The sequence below is a fragment of the Parastagonospora nodorum genome, assembly GCF_000146915.1.
Source record: "Parastagonospora nodorum SN15 chromosome Unknown scaffold_1, whole genome shotgun sequence".
Taxonomy (NCBI): Eukaryota; Fungi; Ascomycota; class Dothideomycetes; order Pleosporales; family Phaeosphaeriaceae; genus Parastagonospora; species Parastagonospora nodorum.
This window is the reverse complement of record NW_001884549.1, coordinates 1,664,494-1,683,796: the sequence shown is the minus strand read 5'-3', so window position 1 is coordinate 1,683,796 and position 19,303 is coordinate 1,664,494. Positions and strand designations below refer to the sequence as shown.

Here is a 19,303-nt window from a genome sequence, read left to right as displayed (position 1 = left end):
CAGGGTAGCTGGGTAGTTCAGCAAGAGCGGCCTTGTTGCTCGACTCGGCGCGGCAATATGCTGTGGCGTCTTGGGGTACTCTGGCAGCTCGTTGAAGGCCTCCTGGTTCGTGACACCCCACACAAGCTTCTGAGGTGTCTCGGGGCCCTCGGATGCCGCTTCAGCTGCAACCTCCTCAGCGATGACGGGCGAAGAGACGTGGAATGGCGTGCCGGAGCAGTCAGCAGTCAGTTCGGAGGGGTCCTCGGGCACAGCCGCAGACTCCTCGATGATAGGCATAGGCGAAGGACGGTGAAGGGGCGTGCCGAAGCAGTCGGCAGTCAGTTTAGAAAGGCCGATGGTGCTGGGCGTGCTTGCAGCAACCACATGCGCCGGCGTCCTGATGTAGTCGACGGGCAGCTCGCCAAGAGCCTTCCTTGAGCTCATGGGTGCTTGGATGTGTGCGGGAGTCTTGGGGTAATCGGGCAACTCGTTGAGGGCCTCCTTGTTGGCCAGAGGAGCTTGAATGTGTGCAGGTGTCTCTGGGTAATCGGGTAGCTCATTCATAGCATTGTCCTCGGTGTTCATAGCATCTACATGTGCGGGAGTGTTGACATACTCCACCAAGTCCTCCTTGACCTCCTCAGTCTCAGCGACCAAAGGCAGGACTGGTGCCGTGATGTGGGCTGGAGTCTTGGGGTAGCCGGGCATCTCATTCATGGCAGCCTGTACCGAGATGGGCGCCCTGATGTGAGCGGGTGTCTTTGGGTAACCGGGCATCTCAGCGAGCATGGCCTTGTTGCCAATGGGCGCGACGATGTGAGCGGGTGTCTTTGGATAACTGGGCAGGGCTGCAAGAGCGTCTTTTGTTGACATGGGCGCGGCGATGTGTGCAGGTGTGGTAGGGTAGCCGGGGAACTCAGTGAACGGCTCCTCGACAGTCGCAGGCTCAGCCTTTGCGACGGGCGATGGTGACGGTGTAGCTTTCGCGTTGACAGCAGGCTCAGCCTCTGCGACTAGTGACGGCGCAGCTTCAGCAACAACTGCGGGCTGAGCCTTTGCGACGACGGCGGCAGCCTTTTTTGCTGGCTTGCGCGCGGGTGCCTTCAGCGGCGAGTCTTGTGCTGGGGCGGCGACATTGCGACCGCGGGTGGCCCTGGTGGCAGCAACTGGAGGTGGCAATGAAGGCTTGGGTGCAGCAGCTTTGCGCGCACGCGGTGCTGGCTTGACGGCGATGGGTGCTTTGTGGGGTGCAGCCTTCATGTGCTTGGCGACGGCAGTTTTCTTTGCTGGCACGTTGCGGCCGCGAGTCGCTGGCTTGGGAGCTTCATCGACCATGGGTTCGTCAGCAGCTGCTGGCTCTTCTTCGATAGCAGGCTCTTCGACGACAGGCTCCTCGATCTTGGGGGCGGGCGCCTTCTTGACTGCAGCTTTGCGACCGCGAGTGGCAGCGGGCTTGGGAGCCTCTTCGACGACGGCAGGCTCTTCGATGGCTTCGGGCTCGACGATCTTCTTGCCGCGAGTGGCCCTCTTGGGTGCAGCTGGGGCGGGCGCTGCTTTTGTCTCAACTTTGGCGGCACGCGTCGCTTTTGTGTTCATGGTGGGCTTCTTTGCGGCGGGCAGCTCAGCGGCCTCAGGCTGTGCCTTGGCCTTGCGCTTGGATACAGCAGCCTTGATGGGTTTGGCGGCAGGCGCGGGTTCGGGTGCAGCTTCTTCGACGACTGCCTTCTTCCTACCACCGCGCTTTGGGGGCGCATTGAGCGTAGGAGCGGCAGGCGCGGGCTCAGCGGCCTTTTTCGCACCGCGACGTGTAGCGACCATTTTGTGGTATCGATGTTCGCTTTGGCCGGTGTGTGTCGTGGTGTCGTGGTGTCGTTGTGTGGGGTGAGGAAGATGTCTGGAGTTGGAGATGGCGATCGTGTGCGTCTTGTTGTCAATGCGCGAGCTGCGTACATAAGCCGTTGCCACAACAACAGCCATCAGTGCCGGCCTAGCGTCAAATCCCCGCGACGAATCAGAAGTGTGGACCACGAATTCATGATGCGATTCTCAAACCTGTGTCTGCCAGCTGTCTATCTTTGTATGGTTCTTAGGTACCGTTATTGACATCCCACTCCAGTCTTATGACTTCCATCCCGACGCCGCATACCAATACTCTCGCGACCCCTTCCTCTTGATGTGCTTCTAGCACCGCAATGCTTGAAACATCAGCTACATTGGTCTTGATCTTGCCCAGCCTTCGAACGTCTGATATACTCTTGTCATATGTGTTTCCTGCAGGAGTCCTGATATCGCCCTCTTGGTCACAAACAGAAACCTCCCACAACCTCAACCACTGATCATTCCCGGACGTGACGATGAAAGTCCGCTCTCCTTGCTGCATGATAGCGCACGCTGTGACTGCTGATGCGTGAGTCCGGTTCAAAAGTACGGGTGCGGCTGCGTATGTCTTTTTGAAGGATGTGGTCGAGAGGAGCATTATGGCTGTGCTACCGTCATCTCCACCAGAGACAATGAGCTTCGTAGACGCATCGTGCTGGTGTGAAGCCATGGCCTTCGACGAGCTCTGGTGGATTCGCACAGGTTGCTGCCAGCTGAGGGTTTGTGTTTTCGAGTCTGCTGTTGGCCGTGTTCCTTCGCTAGACAAGGGCCAGATAGCGGTGTGCCCATCGGTGCCTACTGTCAAAAGGCTTTCGGTGTCAAGAAACACGCATTGTGTCAAACAGGACGTGAAGTAGAGGCCTTGAGCGATTGCCTGCCACCTGACGTCGACACGCAAAGGATTATATTTATACACCTGGTCTTGTATTAGTACGCTCAAGAATGGCTGGAAAGACGCGTTACCTTGATGCTAGAATCTGAGAACACCATAGCAATGTCATACTCAAGGCCGCGCTTGTGCACGTCAAAAGACATTATCCGCAAGTCGGCATGCTCACTTTCTGGGGTGTATATAAACTCACATACAACACCTGCGCCAAAAGCCAATGGCAAGTGATTTATCCTCCAGATATAGAACTCTTCGCAACCACCACTGCTGAAGAGATACTCGCCGTCGTCGGACCATTGTAGATGCTGTATACCCGTGGTGTGTTTCCGCAACGTACGTTGGGCAATGCAGCTCCCCAGCAACATACTGGGAATATTTTGATATCGGTGTCTTCTGCTCCCGTCGCAATGAGTTGGCCATGAGCTCCTTGCGATGCCGCCACAGCTTTGATCTCGCGGCCGTGTCCACCTGATCTGATGACATTGTGGTTTGGCCCTGTCTGGCTGCGTATGTGCAGGCTGGATGCCCTTGTCCATACCAACGACCCTCCTCCCTGAGCTCCTTGGTCTGGCTGAAAGGCCCAACTTCGATGTGCGCCACCAGTTTCGATGCCCATGATTTCGTCTTCAGACGTCACGTCGTAAAGCACCCATTTTTTTGCTCGAAAATCCGTGAACGAGGAGATGGTCCGTGTTTGAAGAATAGTCCCTTCGATATTAGGTCCAATGGGTAGTGTTGAGTTGTGTACTAACTTGAAGACATTCGCGTGCAGATCCAGGAGGTGTATAGCGAGACATCCATCTCTTCCAACGGACGCTAGATAACCGACGAAGGTATCCTGTGGCGATGTCGTCCAATGTAGAGAAGTGACCGTTTCCTCCCCGTGCACTTTATCTATAGCTCTGAACGATTTCACGCGGTTGCTGTCTTCAGATTCACCACCAGGGATGCTGTACACTACGATCGACCCACGTCGGAACCCAAGGTGAAGGAACATAGCTCCAAAGGACGAGGTGAGCGTCACACTAGTAACCATCGAGCCAATCGGTAGGTCTGACAATGGGACTGTGACGGCTCTAGTGACACACGGTTTGGAGTCCGCGGCGACTTCCACAAACAGAAGCTGCGCTTCTTGCATCCCCACAAGAGTGACCAGGAGGGCTACCGTTATGCGTTTGTCAATATGGGCTACGTTCGTTACGAACATCTCCCCAATCTTCGCATCGAAAGACTCAACTTTGGACAATCGGTTGGTGGCTTTGATGTACATGTAGACGACGCCAGTAGATCCACCAACGAATGCCACTCCAGCATTGGTGTCGCCTTTACAGACAGAGTAGCCACAAAGATCGTCTAACTGATCGATGAACGTGGCTCCTGCTAGTCCGCTTGGACCCCCCGAATTTTTCCGTGATCGCAGAGACCCGAGAAGAATGTTGCCAGAGTTTGTGGTGAGCAGAAATGATTCGTGGTCGAGAAAGCTATAGCTCCGGAGAAAATCTGCCCTTTTTGAGGACGTCCGATTCCGTTGGACTGTGGTTTGGTTGGGCTGTTGCGTAAGCATTTGAGCTAATGCCAGAATGTCAGGCATAGTGTACTCCTGTACTCTGCTCTCTCGCGACTTCTCTGAAACGCGGACAAGCGGATGACTTGTAATCTTAGAATCGGCGGCACCACAGACTACATGCTGACGCCTTACTGGCTCACCATAGATAGCGCTTGACCACATGTTTTTACCACTGTGGTGGGCAGCAGAGTCCTGCTGCAGTAGTTGGTACGGTAAGATTGCTCCTTCATTCTTGTCTAAGGTCAGTTTCCAAGTCCTAGATGATGCGTCCTCGCCTGTAGATACGAGTAGGAGGGCTCCTTCACATGGCGTGGACTCCAGAAATTGTACGTTCCAAACCCGGGACGCATGACCCCAGCCAATGGCTAGACACTGCGAACTTGAGAACGAATTCGGGTCAAACGCTGCATTGCTAAAGCCAGTATGTTGGGTCCTCTCAGAATCTTTGACTGGAACAGAAGTTACTCTATGAGAATCATGAACCGCAACATCTGAAACGTCCCATATTCGGATTGTGCGATCGTCGCTACAGCTTGCGATGATGCGCTTGAGGGTTTGGCAACACCCTGAAGGCAGTTCCTTGGATATGCGGACTCCGAAAATAGAGCCTTCGTGGCCTAAGAATACTCGATGTACGCGAGAGTTTGATCCGGCATCCGCGTCTTGATTCCAAGACCAGTACATGATCTCCCCAAATGCAGTTCCTGCGGCTACCAGCACACAGTTTTCGGATTCCCAAAAGACATGGGCCGAGTACAATATGGATCGAGAACTTGATGTTAGCTCTGACAAAGACAGCGCAAATGCTCTGTAGCACGAGTCAGTAAATTGCAGATTCCAGTTACTTGACAACGCACTTTTCAGGTTCGATCTCCTTGCGCTGGCGATGTATAGTAACCTGCACAAGTGCGTTGTGGGCTGTAACCGCAACACATATCCCTTGCTCGATCTCGGAAGCATCTTCAAGGCTGCTGAAACGTGGAGCTAAATCAAGAATCCAATCCGGGGACCTTGCGACGGCAGACAGGCAGGCGTCCAGTTGCGTCTCATGAAAGTCGACTCTTGGGGTAAATTTGACCTCAAGGGCCCGAACGAGGCAACCGCCCCATACTACCAGTTTGATCACATCATCATAAGTTTCGGAGTACACGGAGATACCATGCACTGCATGAGCTTTGAAGACGCGTTTTGACGCGATATACCGCGAACTTTTGGCGTCATAAAATCGCAAGAATGGTCCTTCTGCGGCGACAAGCAGGGCACCGCAGGAGGCCAATGCCGTCACTGGAAGACGTGTACATTCATGCTATAGAGATCAGTTACATCTAGACGACTCTGTAGGATATACGATGCTCACATGCAGGGTCGGTGTCATTTCGTTGCGCCACAGTCAATGTTGGAAATTCTCCCCCACCTGTGGCTGTTGGACTTCGGGAAGGCTTTGGTGGGGTTAAGTTAGCCAGCCGGAGTATGACGCAACCCGACGAAATTTATACATCGCATTGCGCGCGCATACCCAGGGAATAGCACAGCCTGTATTCACTCTTTCTCTACCCGTAGTCGCAGTAGAAAGTCACCGCCCGACATGTCTCTAGCACCAGCCGGGCCTCAACGCTGAGGACACGGACAACTCCGAGCAGGTACGGCGAGCGCATCACGAAGCCACTGTGTGTAACCTTAGTCACAACTAACGAAGGCATAGGTCGAGCAGGCATTCGCCGTCAAAGGTAGCATCACTTGCGCGATTCATCCTCCACTGCTGACAGGACCGCGCAGTCGTCCAGCACATCGAGACATACTGGAAGATTCTCGAGAAAGTGCCCGGCTCGAAGCTGCGCCTGACTAAATTCGACGATGAAATCTACGAGCACTTCAAGAAGGAATTCCCAGACTTTGACCCCAAGGCGACAATAGATGAGGACGAGATGAAGAGCAAAGAGGGCAAAGAGAAGTGGCGCAACTTCATCAACGTCTACGAGAAGAAGATCGACGACTACAACTTCGGCACTGTCATCCGGACAAATCCCAAGTTCGAGTACGGCCAGGACGAGACCATTTTCGCAGTGCGCATGCAGTTCTACGCTATCGAAATTGTCCGGTCAGTACGAATGCTCGTCTAGAGGGGATGTATAGCTGACCGCAACAGTAACCGCGAGGGCCTCAACGACTGGATCCACGAGAAGGCGAAGGCGGAGAGCAAATAAGAACCTGAAATTATCTTTGAGAGAGATATCACCTGCCAAATCTTCCAGTCATTCCTTCGCCACTGATGTGAAGCGCCATCTTGACGACAATGGGTCAGCCTTGGTACTCGTACCAGATGCTCTTTGTTTCCCAGCACTTACCGTGTGTCGCCCCTCGCAGCGATTGGAAAGCGTCGGAGCGATCGCAAAGCTGCTCAGCGACAGTAGATAGTGAACATCAAAAGTTGCCGAGCAAAACGGCACAGCTGAGGTGAATGAATGATCCATCTATGCATCCAGCGCATTGCATATGTAATATCTCTGACCGCAGCCTACACAATACATCCTCAGTAATCTGCTGTTCGTTGCGTTGCGCATGGGTCTGTGGCTTACACTCGACTTCGCTTTCAAGGAACAATGCTAAGACTAGACAAAGTAACCGATGAAAACATCTTCCCGAAACGCAATACACGCTAGTCCGACAATGGACACCCTTACTTTCACCTGACTGTATTCTACGACATGTGTTCAATGTCTTCTAAATACTTGCAATTGAGAATCGGTACGCTCTCGATAGAGCGGCACATACCGATCCAAATTATGGCTCGACCAACAGCCTCGGATACCAGTAACGAGCCGGAGCAGAAAAGTCAACAAGCAGTAGAGGAGCACGAGTACATGGTAAAAGTCGGCTGGAAAGCGCTATTTGGATTCACAACCAAAAAGCACCTTCCAATACTCTCTGGTGCTCTCTTCAGCGCCTTCATCGCCGCAGCTACACTACCTGTGTTTGCAATCATCTACGGTCTCATCTTCCGCGACTATACAGATTATGGTGCGGGAAAGCTGGATAGCAGCGGGCTCCGTCGCAGCGTTACGAATTACTGCCTCATACTTACTGGCATCGCTTCGCTCAACTGGATGGCCAACAGTTTCTACTTCTTCTTTTTCCTTACATTCGGCGAGCTACAGGCCAGAAGCGCCCGCAACAAAATATTCAATGCATTGATCCAAAAGGACATGGCATGGTATGACACTCGCGAGACTGGTATTGCAGCATTTCTGCCAGCGATCCAAATGTAAGTCAGCCAACGGAAACTTTGGTACCACGCGTCTTCCATAGCTAAAAGTTTCAGGCATATCCGCGACCTACAACTCTCTGTGTCGGCAACTATGGGTGAAGGCACTCAATGTATCATTCAAGGACTCGGAGCTCTTGGAGTAGCTTTCTTCTACTCCTGGAACCTCACGCTTGTCATTCTCTGCACTGTTCCACTAATTTATCTCGTCCAAGCATTCATTGCGCACCGGCTATCGATCCGCGCAAACGAGCAAGAAGATAAGCTACAAACAGCTCTCAAGTACATAACGAACGCGGTACAGAGCATCGAGACCGTCAAATGCTTCAACGGCGAACGCTATGAGCTCAAAGTCTTCACCGATATCACCGCACTCGCAGCGACTATATACATGCGTGTGGCCAACCTGCGATCCCTACAGATTGGTGTCATGCAATTCTTCACACTCAGCGTCTTCGTCCAGGGATTTTGGTATGGTACTCATCTTGTAAGGCAGGGGGACAGGAGCATTGGGCAGGTCATTACCACATTTTGGGCTGCTTTGATGGCTATCCAGGGTATCACTGCATTTCTGCCACAGTTTATTGTGATGCAGAAGGGCAGAAGTGCCGGCGCGCATCTTGGGTTGCTCATGCACCAGATCTCTGCAAGCGACCAGAACCATGAGATGGACGGCACTCTGAAGCCTGTCCGATGCCCCGGTGACATCGAGTTTCGACAGGTATATTATCCACGTAATTACTATCGAGATGCATTCGCTGATCATGTAGGTCACGTTCTCGTATCCAACCCGTATGGAGGAGATTGCGATCAGAAATATCTCCTTGTTCTTCCCGGCAGGAGAGACAACTTTCGTCATTGGAAAGAGTGGATCCGGCAAGAGTACTCTCGGTCAGCTACTCGTGCGGTTCTACCAACCCACATCCGGATGCATCCTACTGGACAGTCTTCCTCTCGACGAGCTCGATGTCAAATGGCTTCGAAACAACATCACCCTTGTTGAGCAGCATAGCGTGCTTTTCAACGACACCATTGACCATAACGTAGCGCTGGGTCGACCGGGCGACACCATCGCCTTGCACGAGATCGAAGAAGCAATCAGGTTTGCAATGCTAGATCCCATCGTCCAAGACCTTCCTGATGGTCTGAAAACCGAGCTAGGCATGAAGGGCAGTGCATTGAGTGGAGGTCAGAAACAAAGAATGGCACTGGCCCGTGCAAAAGTGCGCGACACACCAGTTCTCATTCTAGATGAGTCAACGAGCGCTCTCGACTACATCACTAGGGGCACCATTCTTCAGGCAATACGAACTTGGCGCAAAGGGAAGACTACTGTAGTCATCACGCACGATATCTCCCAAATTCAGTCTGATGACTTCCTCTACTTGATGGAGAACGCTCAGGTGGTGCAGGAGGGCTACCGCAAGGAACTTGAGAACAGGATTGGAGCCTTTCAAACTATGGTCGCGTCTCACGATCATGAAGAACAGAATGCCAGTGCTAATGAAGACTACTCAGACTACAATGAAGAGACGGACGACATTTTGTCAATGTACCAAGACGACTCGTGGAATCTTCATAGGCCCATGCATCGTCCAATGTCTGCAGTCTTATTCGGAGAGAACGTTCTATCGCCTTTCATCCAGAAAGGCCGCGAGTCGTTCGCCGGCGGCTTTCTGGGAGGCCTGGACAAGCGCCGTAACAACAAAGACCATTCGGAGACTTCGAGCGCCATAGCCTCGAAAAGAACATCTATCGCATCGATTAATATGGCAGGCATGAAGCCTCCTCCTGGTATGCCGTCTTCAGCGCCTGGCGAACACCCGCTCCGCGCATTTAACTCAGGATCGCCACTGAACAAGCGTATCTCTGGTGTCATTGCGTACAATCGCCCAATGTCCATGTCGTCGTCGCAGGAGCATGGATCACGCCCGATATCTGTGGTGTCGTTGAGACAAGATTCGCCCCGAAATTCACGAGTACCTGCATATCCTCGACCTCTCTCTGTGTCTGCGAACCACAAGTCGCAGCCCGTGAAAGCGACTAGACGGCATAAGCTGCGATCAAAGCTGCACCTGCACCATCCTTATCGTGATTCGGAGCAAGCTGTATCCACCGAATCCCTCGCCATCATGGACATCTTCAAGTCCGTCTGGCCAGTTCTACCCTGGCGATCTCGCATACTTCTCACCATGGCCTTCTTCTGCGCTGTCATACATGCTAGTTGCACCCCAGTGTTTGCTTGGGTTTTCGCGCAGCTTTTGACTACTTTCTACAACTCGGAGGATCAGACGAAACGCTCGCTTACGTATGCCATGTCCATCCTCGGGATCGCTGTACTCGATGGTGTTGCGGCGTATTTGCTCTTCTACCTCGCCGATTCTGTCGCGCAGTCTTGGGCGCACGAACTCAAGGTGGAGGCTATGCGACGCATTCTCATGCAGCCGATGGGATTTTTCGATCGCGAGGAGAATAGCATGTCGAGACTTGCAGAGACGCTTGATCACTTTGCAGAGGAGGCGAGAAATCTGCCAGGGCGATTTGCAGTCATCTTCATCGTCATTATGTTCATGATCTGCATCGCTATCGTCTGGAGTTTGGCGATTTCGTGGAAACTGGCCCTCGTTGCTTTGGCTTGTGGACCGATACTGTTCGCTATTACGAAGAGTTACAATATGATTAGTAGTCATTGGGAGAGACTTGCTAATGATGCAGATGACAAGGTCGGCCAGCTGCTCCACGAGACGTTCATCAATATCCGCACCGTACGCTGTCTCAATCTCGAAGACTACTTTCGCCGCAAGTACAAGCAAGCCACCACCGACGCAGTCAATCTCGGCATCAAACGCGCCTTGTACTCGGGTTCGATCTTCGGCCTCAATTTCTCCGGCGTGCTGTTCGTCGCTATCCTGCTCTTCTACTACGGGGCAGTCCTCGTATCCACGAACCAATACACAGTCACGCAAATCACAGAGACATTCCTGATCCTCATGCTCAGCGTCAACCACATAAACTACATGGGCCACTACATAACCCAAATCAACATCTCCCGCGAAGCCGCCTCGCGCCTCCTCCGCCTCGCACGCATGCCCACCACCTCCCACGAACTGATTGGTAACATCACCATCGCATCCACCGGCGCCATCGAATTCCGCAACGTGAATTTCACGTACCCCACGCGCAAGGACTACCAAGTCCTTCATGACGTCTCCTTCACCATTCCGCATGGAAGCTGCACCGCCATCGTCGGCTCCTCCGGCTCCGGGAAATCCACGATAGCATCGTTGTTGCTGAAACTCTACCAGACCGACACGCCCTCGCTCGCCACGCCCGATCTATGTGTCGGCGGGACGAATGTGAAGACGCTGGATACTACCTCTTTGCGCTCACACATGGCTATTGTCTCGCAATCACCCACCGTCTTCCCGGGCACCATCGCCTCGAATATTTCATACGGCTTATCGCCATCCGATCCCCTCGCGAGCATGCAAAGTATACGCGCCGCTGCCGACGCCGCCGGCGTGGCCGACTTCATCGACAGCCTGCCCAACGGGTACGCCACGCTGATCGGCGAAGGCGGCACAGGGCTCTCCGGCGGACAAGCGCAGCGCGTAGCCATCGCGCGCGCCCTCGTGCGGCGCCCGGATATCCTGATTCTCGACGAAGCAACCAGCGCGCTGGACGTAGCGTCCGCGGGGATCGTGCGCGATACGATTCGCAACCTAGTACGCGGCGCGGAGACGGGCGTGGGCAGTCCGTCGACGAGTCCGCGGTCGAGGAGTGGCGGGTTTTGGGCGGAGGAGGTGGCGAAGGGGAAGGAGGAGAGGAGGAAAATGACTGTGGTTATTATCACGCATGCGAGGGAGATGATGGCGATTGCGGAACATGTCATCATGTTGGATAAGGGAAGGGTTGTGGAGCAGGGGAGTTTTGGGGAGTTGAAGAGGAAGAAGGGGGGGGCGTTTGGGCGGTTGTTGAGGGGGGAGAAGGAGGGATTGTAGATTTCGGTTGACTTTTGGGTGCTTTTGTTCATGTATTGTGTGCTTGTCTTGTCTTGCTTCTAGTCCCGTTATGATGTCTTCTTCGATGTGCTGATATGTTTTCTGGGCTTGCTCCTCGTGTCGTCTATGATGATGCCTAATATGCCGACATTCACGAGGAAGAACAGGATGCTGGATAGAAAGAGTCCGGGCACGAACGTCGAGTGCCCGTTGAACTCGAGCTGGAAGCCTTGCTGCAGCCAAGCGAATTGGCCGAGGATCCACAGTACAAGCGCTGAGACACCAATTGTTGGCGATTGGAGTAACGTAGAGTCGGGCAGGTAATAGGGTAGGAACATCATATACCAAAGGAAGTACTATTGCACGTCAGCCGACAGCTACACTGAAGAGAATGGGGACGACTTACCTGACTCGTGCATACCTTGTTGAATGTCACAAACGCGAAAGTCTGCGCAAGCATCGTGCTTGGCAGGTCCTTTTTGGCCAGTGCGATTGGGATGAAGACGGCGCTGAGTAGTATTTGTGGCACGAAAGCCAAGCGCTCAAGCTCGAAGGACGATGAGGTGGCGTGTGGAGAAGAATTGAGGTAGAGCAGAGTGTTGTATGGCGAGAAGTTGTGTCGGTGATCGATCCGGATGAGGTGGTAAAAGTAGCTATGCTCCAGGAAAGGATAGCCGTACATAACGTACATGGCGATGTTAAGGACGGCAAAAGTGAGCAGGCTGGAAATGGCGAGGTATATCCGCTCAGTGTTCAGGAAAGCGAAGATCTGGTCGAATGCCGGCAACTGGGTAACCTTTTGGTGCTTGTTCTTCTTCTGTCCGACTCTCTCATCATCGAGCCACCAGACGATTGAAGCAGCGTAGATGAATGGATAGATCTTGAAATGGACCGCAAATCCCAGCAGAAACCCAGCAATCGGAATTTGCTTCGCAAGCACTGCCCAGAGCAGGGCAGTAACAAAAACACCCAACAAGCCTTCGGAACTTCCTCTCGTGCTAATGGTCGCGACCATGGGGTTTAGCAGCCAAATGCTCGCAAACTTCAACGCCCGCTCATCATTCATTTTCCTGTGCTCTTTCAAGATGCGGAACATCATCCAGCCTGCAGCGACATCGCCCACAGCAAAGAGCACCTTCCCAAAGGAGAACCAGAACCTGCCAGGCCAGACGGTAGGGTAGATCATCCAGGCCAAAAGGGGCGTGTAGCGGTAGGTGTCTCGCGCATATGGTGATTGGCCATGCGAGATGAAGCGTGCCGCATCGGTAAAGACATTATAGTCGATATCGGTGTACTTCATTGGCGAGTTTGCATCTTGCCATAGACCGTATAGGAGAAAGACAGCGCGTAGAATGATAGATGCTGAGAAGACAGCACGTGGAGATTGAAAGAAGGTGGAAAGGGCCATCGTGCTCGGAAGTCTAAGAGCACGAGTCGGGACTAGAGCGTATTATATCATCGAACAAGCAGAGAGCCGTTACGCATGGGACCGGTCCAGAAGTGATGGGATGCCAATGGTATGTCCGAGATGGCAAGGTGTTCTGCTGCAGGGGAAGGACCAACCGAGATACGCTAGTCTTGACAAGGTCAAGCTCCCAGAACCCATGTCGCCTTCCTGCATTAGTTGTTTGCCTTGACGTCTTTCCTATGAACACTCACTTCGCAGACTGATGGGCCCTAAAAGATCAAGAGACGAATCAATGGCGGACGGAAAGCCAGAGCAGCCGCCGTCGCGGTTCGCGACCATGTTTGAAGGGTTCAGGAAAGAGCTGGATGAACATCACGATCGCCGTGAAAGGACTATCAAGGCATCGCGGGACATTACTGCGGCGAGTAAGAAGATGTGAGAAGAATGGTGTTTGTTTGGTGGAAAAGTGCTAACGGTTTTGCAGCATCTTTACACTGCAGAGGTCAGGACAATGTATCAATGCTCGTCAAGAACCACGCTGATTGAACCAGGGTCCGCACCGTAGGGCAGCCAGTGCCTGCATTTGTTGTCAAGAACAACGCTCAGTACTGGGAGATTATCGAGAAGCAATACAAGAGCATATGTGCCGACCTCCAAGGACTGAATGCGTACCGCTACTCACACAACATCACTGGTGGCAACCAAGAGTTCATGGAGGCACTGAGCTTCCACCATTACCTCGAAACCCAGTCGGTCATTTCATACGAGGACGCCCAGAAGAAGATTGCTTCTATGTGCAGCGAGGACGCAGCAGTATCACTCACGCCAGATGACTACGTCCTTGGCATCTGCGACATGACTGGCGAACTTATGCGCTTCTCAGTCACGTCCATGGCCACAAACGGCAAACTGCCAGCAGGTCAAACGAATTCAAACAAGCGACTCAAGCAAGAGCCTAGTTCAGAAGACACAGGCGACAAAATGGACATTGACGAGCAGTCCCCATCGGGTCAGGAAGTTCACAAGCCACGAACTGTACTTGAGGACCTCCGTGCGATTCGGCTGCAGCTTGAGATGTTTGATGCACCGGGTGGATCAAAGTTTGCGCACGAGCTGGAGACGAAGAAGATGCCGGTGATGCGCGAGTGTGTAGACAAGGTGGAGAAGGCGCTGTATGGGCTGACTGTGCGAGGCTCGGAGAGGCCCAAAGGGTGGATGCCGGACATGGGAGGCGACAGGCGAGCGGAGGTTGAAAGCTATTAGAACACGCCATAAGGCTTTGAATCGGACAAAGCGTATCTGCACTTTCTGTTCCTATCACCCGAAGACAAGTGTTTGGTGCTAGAGTCAGATCTGATATGTGGCGTGTGGCTGTGAAGGCGGAATTACTTGGCGTGGGCACCTCATTGATGATGATGCGGGCACAGGTAGGTGACTTGCCCAACCTCTCCACTCTCGTCCCGACCATGAGCGCCTCCGCCCGTACTATGAACCAGACTGACTCACTCGCTTCTGTGCTGCGACACGGCGCAAAAATAATGGTCACACCGTGAAATAGTGCGCCCACACCCCCATGGTACTGGCGCCCAGCAAACCCGCAGAGAACCATCAAGCCGCCGTGGCTCGCAAACCACGCCAGTACTAAGCGCCCACAGCACCCGACGGTACATTCACTACCCTGCGACACCGCAGATTATCCCCCACAAGGCGCGCTGCCAACATGCGTCGCAGCACCTTCCCGCCGCGGACGGGCAAGCCCGCAGCCACCACGCGCGCACCCGAGCCGCCGCAGCGCAAGATATTCAACTGCATCGTCGACGACACGGCCCTGATCGCCGGCGTGAAGAAGAGCACACGTGACGGCGTGCGCAAATGGGTCTCCCAGGGCTCCATACACCTCTATGTCCCACTACACAGTATGCGCCCGGACAGCGTCATCGCCCGTTCCCGCACTAACTCTACTGCCAGCACTCACTCAGCTGCACCGCCTGAAGACGGGCACCGAGCGCATTAATGCCGACGCCCGTGAAGCCGTCAAGTGGCTCGACGAGATAACATCCGTGTCCGGCGAGGTGGCGAACCGCGTCAAGATTGAAGGCGTCGAAGAGACATACACGACATGGGCCGAGGTGGAGAAGTTCATTCTGCCTGAGACCCTGCTGTCCATGGAGGACAGTGAGTCCGACGACGATGACTACCACGAGGATCTGGAGAGCTCCTTCAACGCCCTCGATGTGTCGGACGAGACCTCGATGAGCTCCACGCACAGCATGGACGACATGCCCAAGATGCCAAAGTCGCCCAAATCGCCTCTGAGCAGGAGCATCAGATCGGTTGAAGCATTCAAACACGAAGACGAGGCCGCTGCTCATGGTCTGCAGTCTCCCGATCGCACCGCCCGTAACAGCGATGAGCTGCCGCGCACTGAGAAGGTCTCCAAGGGAGCCATCCCCGTCTACCTACAACCGCTGTTCAGCCATATCCTGTGGCGCATCAACAAAGAGGACAACCCAGATGCGGCTCTGGAGTCCTTCATCCTCCTCACCAACGACCCTACGAAGCAAGCCATCGCACAGAAGTTTGGCATCCGGGCTAAGCGCTTGGAGCAGCTCCGCGATGCAGTGGCCCGCGAGGATCGCGAATACAGGAACCATCTCACCATGCAGCAGCTAGAGACGCAGACGCCTGCGACCCCCAGTCCAACAAAGGCCGCTGAACGGCCCAAGTCGAGCCACGTCCCTGCTACCAAACACATAGAAGACTCAGACGAGGAAGACGCCGTTCTCTTCAAGGCGCCAAAAGGTCCCGCAGCGACGACCAACACCCAGCGCGTGTTCGACCCCAACGACTTTGGCCGTACAAGCCAGCACCACTCGCCGCGTGGCGGTCGTGGCGGAGCACATGTTGCACCTCGAGGTCGTGGAGGCCCACCACCTTTCCGAGGACGCGGCAACTTCGCACCTCGTGGGGCCTATGTGGCTCCTGGTCCGGCCTTCCGTGCCCCACCCGTACCTCGTCACGACCCGAACCAGCCTCTGGACCCGAACTCATTCACGCGACCTGCCCCACGCGCGAACCCTGTTCGTGGTGGACATGGACGCAAATTGTGGGAACCGAACTAGTACCACGGTAATGGACGCCTAAGACGGCGCCCGCAAACAAGCAATATGTCACTGAACACTTTCCAGCCGGACCCAACGGCAGAAGAGTTCATCGTATACGCAACTGCAAAGGATGGCTCTAGCTGATTCTTAAGTCAGACAGGACGGACAGAAACATTCGAAGAAGTTGATGACCATCGAAAAGTCGGCCATGGTATCGCAACAGTCAATTCAAAGTCCAATTTCGAATGGCGGTTACCATGGTTCCCATTCGATGTCAACCAAGGCACAACCAGCTCTACATAACTTCATGGTCAGACTACGCAAAACCAAACCAACCCAAACCAACCCATCAAAATCAATGAGTCGAGCAGGTGGGAGAAGAGCCACAGTATGTACTTGATCGAAGGTTTTGACTTTTATCATCTCTTATTATTCTCATTACTTCTACTAAATTGCACGACCGACACATTCATTAAAAGAGAGGAGCTTTTGTAGTGTCTTTGCACATGCGCATAGTCATTCTAGAAAAAATTGAAATTTTCTCTTGCATATCTGTGCTGTTTTGATCCCATGCTCCACAACGCACCGTTGCTACTGATTCATCAGCTGTTCATCTTCATCCATAATCCACGGTCCACGGTCCATCGTTGAATCGATCGCACTAAATTATGACCTCCACATACGTCCACATTGTCGATGTTCACGGCTAATATCTTCATCAACCCTGGGATCGAGCAGGAATGCACCAAACAAGAAGCATAACACTGAACTATGAGCTTTGAGGATAAGGATCGAGACATTAGGATGGAGTAAATGCATTCTGCATTAGTTTCACTCTACTCCTCTACCCAACGCTTACAACTCCGGCGCATCCGCCCTCCTCCCCGCATCCGCCGGATACGCATACCTCTTCCCCTCCTCCTTCACCCCATTCTCCTGCCTCCACTGCAACCTATCAATCTCGCTAACTCCCGGGCCCCGATAGACACTCCCATACAACCCGCTGGCCCAGTCCTTGCCCTCGCCCTCCTTGTCCGCCCGCCTCTTATACCACTTGCCATACGCCAGCAGGTAATACAGGCGGAAACTCAACAGCGCGAACTTGTCGCGCTCGAGGTCCTCGGGGTATTGGGCGCCCAGATCGACGGCGGCGGCGATGCCCGACATGACGGCGACTTCGTGCGCGTTGAGCAGTGTCCAGGATGCAGCGAAGCGCGTGCGGCGCCGGCCTTGGAGGAACATCATCCAGGGCACGACGAAGACGTAATGTGTCCACGAATGGCACAACTGGTGCCACCAATCCTTTCTGATAATCTTGGCCGGGTCGATTTCGTCCATGCTCCACAGATGCCCGTCTCTATCCTTGTTTAGATAAATCGTTTGGAAGACGTGTTTGTCAAATTCGACTTCAGGCGGGAATTGCGACTGGTAATTTGTGCAGTCGAAGCACATCTCGAGCTTGGACAGGTCCTGCGGGTACATTTTGATGTAGTACATTGGCTTGAAGGCTTTTTGCGCGCGTTCGTTGCGCCCGGATTGGTCTTTATTCGACAAGGATGACACGGCCTTTGAAGGGTCGTAGAAGTTCTCGTAGTGCTTCTTCATGTATGCGGTGTCCCAGTGGGTAACGGTGATGTCGTCTGAGAATTTCGCGGAGCCGAGAACTTTGCGCTCGCGGTAGGAGGAGGTGGGTTCGAGGATGCGTTTGGCGGTGTCGGCCCTGGGAAGTGTTAGTTTGACATGGTATGATGGAGATGGGGAGATGGGCAACTTACAGCACGCAGAGAACGAGCTCGTCGTAGTGCTCTTCGGTTTCTTCGGCGCCTGCGTCGGCGCCACGATCGCGGTTTGAAGGGACCCATTCGGAGTTTGGGTTGTGGTTGTCTGGCACGGGTGTACGCTTGATCAAGCGGACGGTGACGCCTGTCTTATCTCTCTTAACTACACGCGTGACTTCGGTTGAAAGCCTAACGTTGACGCCTCGCGACTTGAGATCTTCCTTCCATTTTCCGTAGAATTCGCTGAACTTGGGGAACACTACCATGGGCGGGAGGTTGCTGGCAACGCTCAATTTATCACCAGGATACCACATGCCGTACGTAGGACTTGTGCATAGGCGCTCGAGAATGATACTGGGTACATTGGGCGTTTCGTTTCCGGTTCCGAGAAACAGGGCGATCATGGGCATGGCGACGGTGTTCGTGAACTCTTCTGAGAAGAAGAACATCTTGAAGAGGATCTTGATTGGGATCAAAGCGAAGAACAGTTCAAACCACCGCACAATCTTGAGCATGAGATTGAATCTCTTGATCTCTTTCTGATGTCGTGCGAGCAACTCCGTAGGGAAGACATTGGTCCAGAAGGTTTCGTCCTTGCCAAAAGATACCTGCAAATGTCAATCAATGAACACCTGATATTTGCCTTTCAGGCCAACTTACATGTAAATCCACAGGATCAGCATGATGTCCCTGCCTCGCAAACATAGTCAAAGTGTGATGAAAGATATAACTTCCACCCTGCACACCTTGATTGAGCCACGAGGCACCATGCCGTTCCTTATCAATCGGAATCGAAAACGCCTGTCCACCACAATAATCCACCGCGTCGATCAGAGTAACATCGAACTTCTCAGGATGTTGCGACAAGTGGTGTGCACAAGACATTCCTATCACGACTGTCAACACCTGCATCAATCCAACCTGTCAATGTTCATAACATACCCGCCGCTCCAGCACCAACCACCAATACCCTCTTCCTCGCATCCTTACTCTTTCCATTCGTCGCCATATTCGTCGTGGGCAAAATGGGCTCAGTGTCGCGTGAAGGTCGCATCGAAGAGAGTTGATCAAGTCCTACGCATCAATCCGCCATCGCTCGACGAGCCCAACGTATTATGGCATGTTTGCAGCGCAGCAACAACGCCATGACAAGTCGACAGCTGCGTCATGAAAATCCCAACGTGGTTAAGACGCTCTGGACAGATGCGCGCGAGATCATGCATGTGGATCTGATCGGTGCGGCCAGCGGCTCGCTAATCGGCGGGCGTTGCACGACGTCATTGATTAATCCCTTTGATTCATGACCGCTTCACCGGGACGTTTTGCATTTTGGCTTTGACGCTCGTATATCGTAAAAAGGCTTGTTATTTGTCGGCGTCACATGTCCGATGGATAGAGTTATGTATAAATATCCATCGATAATTGTTATGCACG

The 19,303-nt window shown here is 53.4% G+C and overlaps 8 protein-coding genes across 8 annotated transcripts in view; 4 read left to right on the top strand and 4 right to left on the bottom strand.

The window, feature by feature from the left end:
- SNOG_00745 (hypothetical protein) overlaps positions 1 to 1,959 on the bottom strand; it is a gene marked incomplete at both ends in the record, with an annotated part of 3,127 nt that extends 1,168 nt beyond the window's left edge. Inside the window, one exon of the mRNA XM_001791370.1 lies at positions 80 to 1,959. Within this exon, the coding sequence (XP_001791422.1) occupies positions 80 to 1,959 (1,880 nt within the window). The remainder of the gene's footprint in view (positions 1 to 79) is intronic.
- A 109-nt stretch (positions 1,960 to 2,068) lies between these two features.
- On the bottom strand, positions 2,069 to 5,691 carry SNOG_00744 (hypothetical protein; the record flags this gene model as incomplete). The annotated part of the gene is made up of 5 exons (XM_001791369.1): positions 2,069 to 2,776; positions 2,947 to 3,054; positions 3,117 to 5,124; positions 5,174 to 5,600; positions 5,640 to 5,691. The coding sequence occupies 5 exons, from the start codon at positions 5,689 to 5,691 to the stop codon at positions 2,069 to 2,071; spliced, it is 3,303 nt and encodes a 1,100-aa protein (XP_001791421.1).
- A 124-nt stretch (positions 5,692 to 5,815) lies between these two features.
- On the top strand, positions 5,816 to 6,565 carry SNOG_00743 (hypothetical protein). Its single transcript, XM_001791368.1, has 4 exons — positions 5,816 to 5,956; positions 6,019 to 6,043; positions 6,093 to 6,414; positions 6,463 to 6,565. Exons 3-4 carry the CDS (start codon positions 6,242 to 6,244, stop codon positions 6,518 to 6,520), a joined length of 231 nt encoding a protein of 76 aa, XP_001791420.1. The 5' UTR covers positions 5,816 to 5,956; positions 6,019 to 6,043; positions 6,093 to 6,241; the 3' UTR covers positions 6,521 to 6,565.
- A 534-nt stretch (positions 6,566 to 7,099) lies between these two features.
- Positions 7,100 to 11,579, top strand: SNOG_00742 (hypothetical protein; the record flags this gene model as incomplete). Its single annotated transcript, XM_001791367.1, has 3 exons — positions 7,100 to 7,578; positions 7,636 to 8,299; positions 8,349 to 11,579. 3 exons carry the CDS (start codon positions 7,100 to 7,102, stop codon positions 11,577 to 11,579), a joined length of 4,374 nt encoding a protein of 1,457 aa, XP_001791419.1.
- Positions 11,580 to 11,647: 68 nt separating this feature from the next.
- On the bottom strand, positions 11,648 to 12,987 carry SNOG_00741 (hypothetical protein; the record flags this gene model as incomplete). Its single annotated transcript, XM_001791366.1, has 2 exons — positions 11,648 to 11,935; positions 11,986 to 12,987. 2 exons carry the CDS (start codon positions 12,985 to 12,987, stop codon positions 11,648 to 11,650), a joined length of 1,290 nt encoding a protein of 429 aa, XP_001791418.1.
- Positions 12,988 to 13,253: 266 nt separating this feature from the next.
- On the top strand, positions 13,254 to 14,291 carry SNOG_00740 (hypothetical protein). Its single transcript, XM_001791365.1, has 2 exons — positions 13,254 to 13,489; positions 13,539 to 14,291. Exon 2 carries the CDS (start codon positions 13,699 to 13,701, stop codon positions 14,248 to 14,250), a length of 552 nt encoding a protein of 183 aa, XP_001791417.1. The 5' UTR covers positions 13,254 to 13,489; positions 13,539 to 13,698; the 3' UTR covers positions 14,251 to 14,291.
- A 54-nt stretch (positions 14,292 to 14,345) lies between these two features.
- SNOG_00739 (hypothetical protein) lies at positions 14,346 to 16,109 on the top strand (the record flags this gene model as incomplete). Its single annotated transcript, XM_001791364.1, has 3 exons — positions 14,346 to 14,536; positions 14,680 to 14,903; positions 14,956 to 16,109. 3 exons carry the CDS (start codon positions 14,346 to 14,348, stop codon positions 16,107 to 16,109), a joined length of 1,569 nt encoding a protein of 522 aa, XP_001791416.1.
- Positions 16,110 to 16,946: 837 nt separating this feature from the next.
- SNOG_00738 (hypothetical protein) lies at positions 16,947 to 18,384 on the bottom strand (the record flags this gene model as incomplete). Its single annotated transcript, XM_001791363.1, has 2 exons — positions 16,947 to 17,811; positions 17,867 to 18,384. 2 exons carry the CDS (start codon positions 18,382 to 18,384, stop codon positions 16,947 to 16,949), a joined length of 1,383 nt encoding a protein of 460 aa, XP_001791415.1.
- Positions 18,385 to 19,303: the final 919 nt, after the last annotated feature.

Excerpts from the sequence above, each read along its gene's own strand:
- SNOG_00743 (XM_001791368.1), top strand. The coding sequence starts at position 6,242 with ATGAAGAGCAAAGAGGGCAAAGAGAAGTGGCGCAACTTCATCAACGTC. Across the intron at positions 6,415-6,462 it reads TACGCTATCGAAATTGTCCG|TAACCGCGAGGGCCTCAACG; the intron begins GTCAGTACGAAT and ends TGACCGCAACAG.
- SNOG_00740 (XM_001791365.1), top strand. The coding sequence starts at position 13,699 with ATGGAGGCACTGAGCTTCCACCATTACCTCGAAACCCAGTCGGTCATT.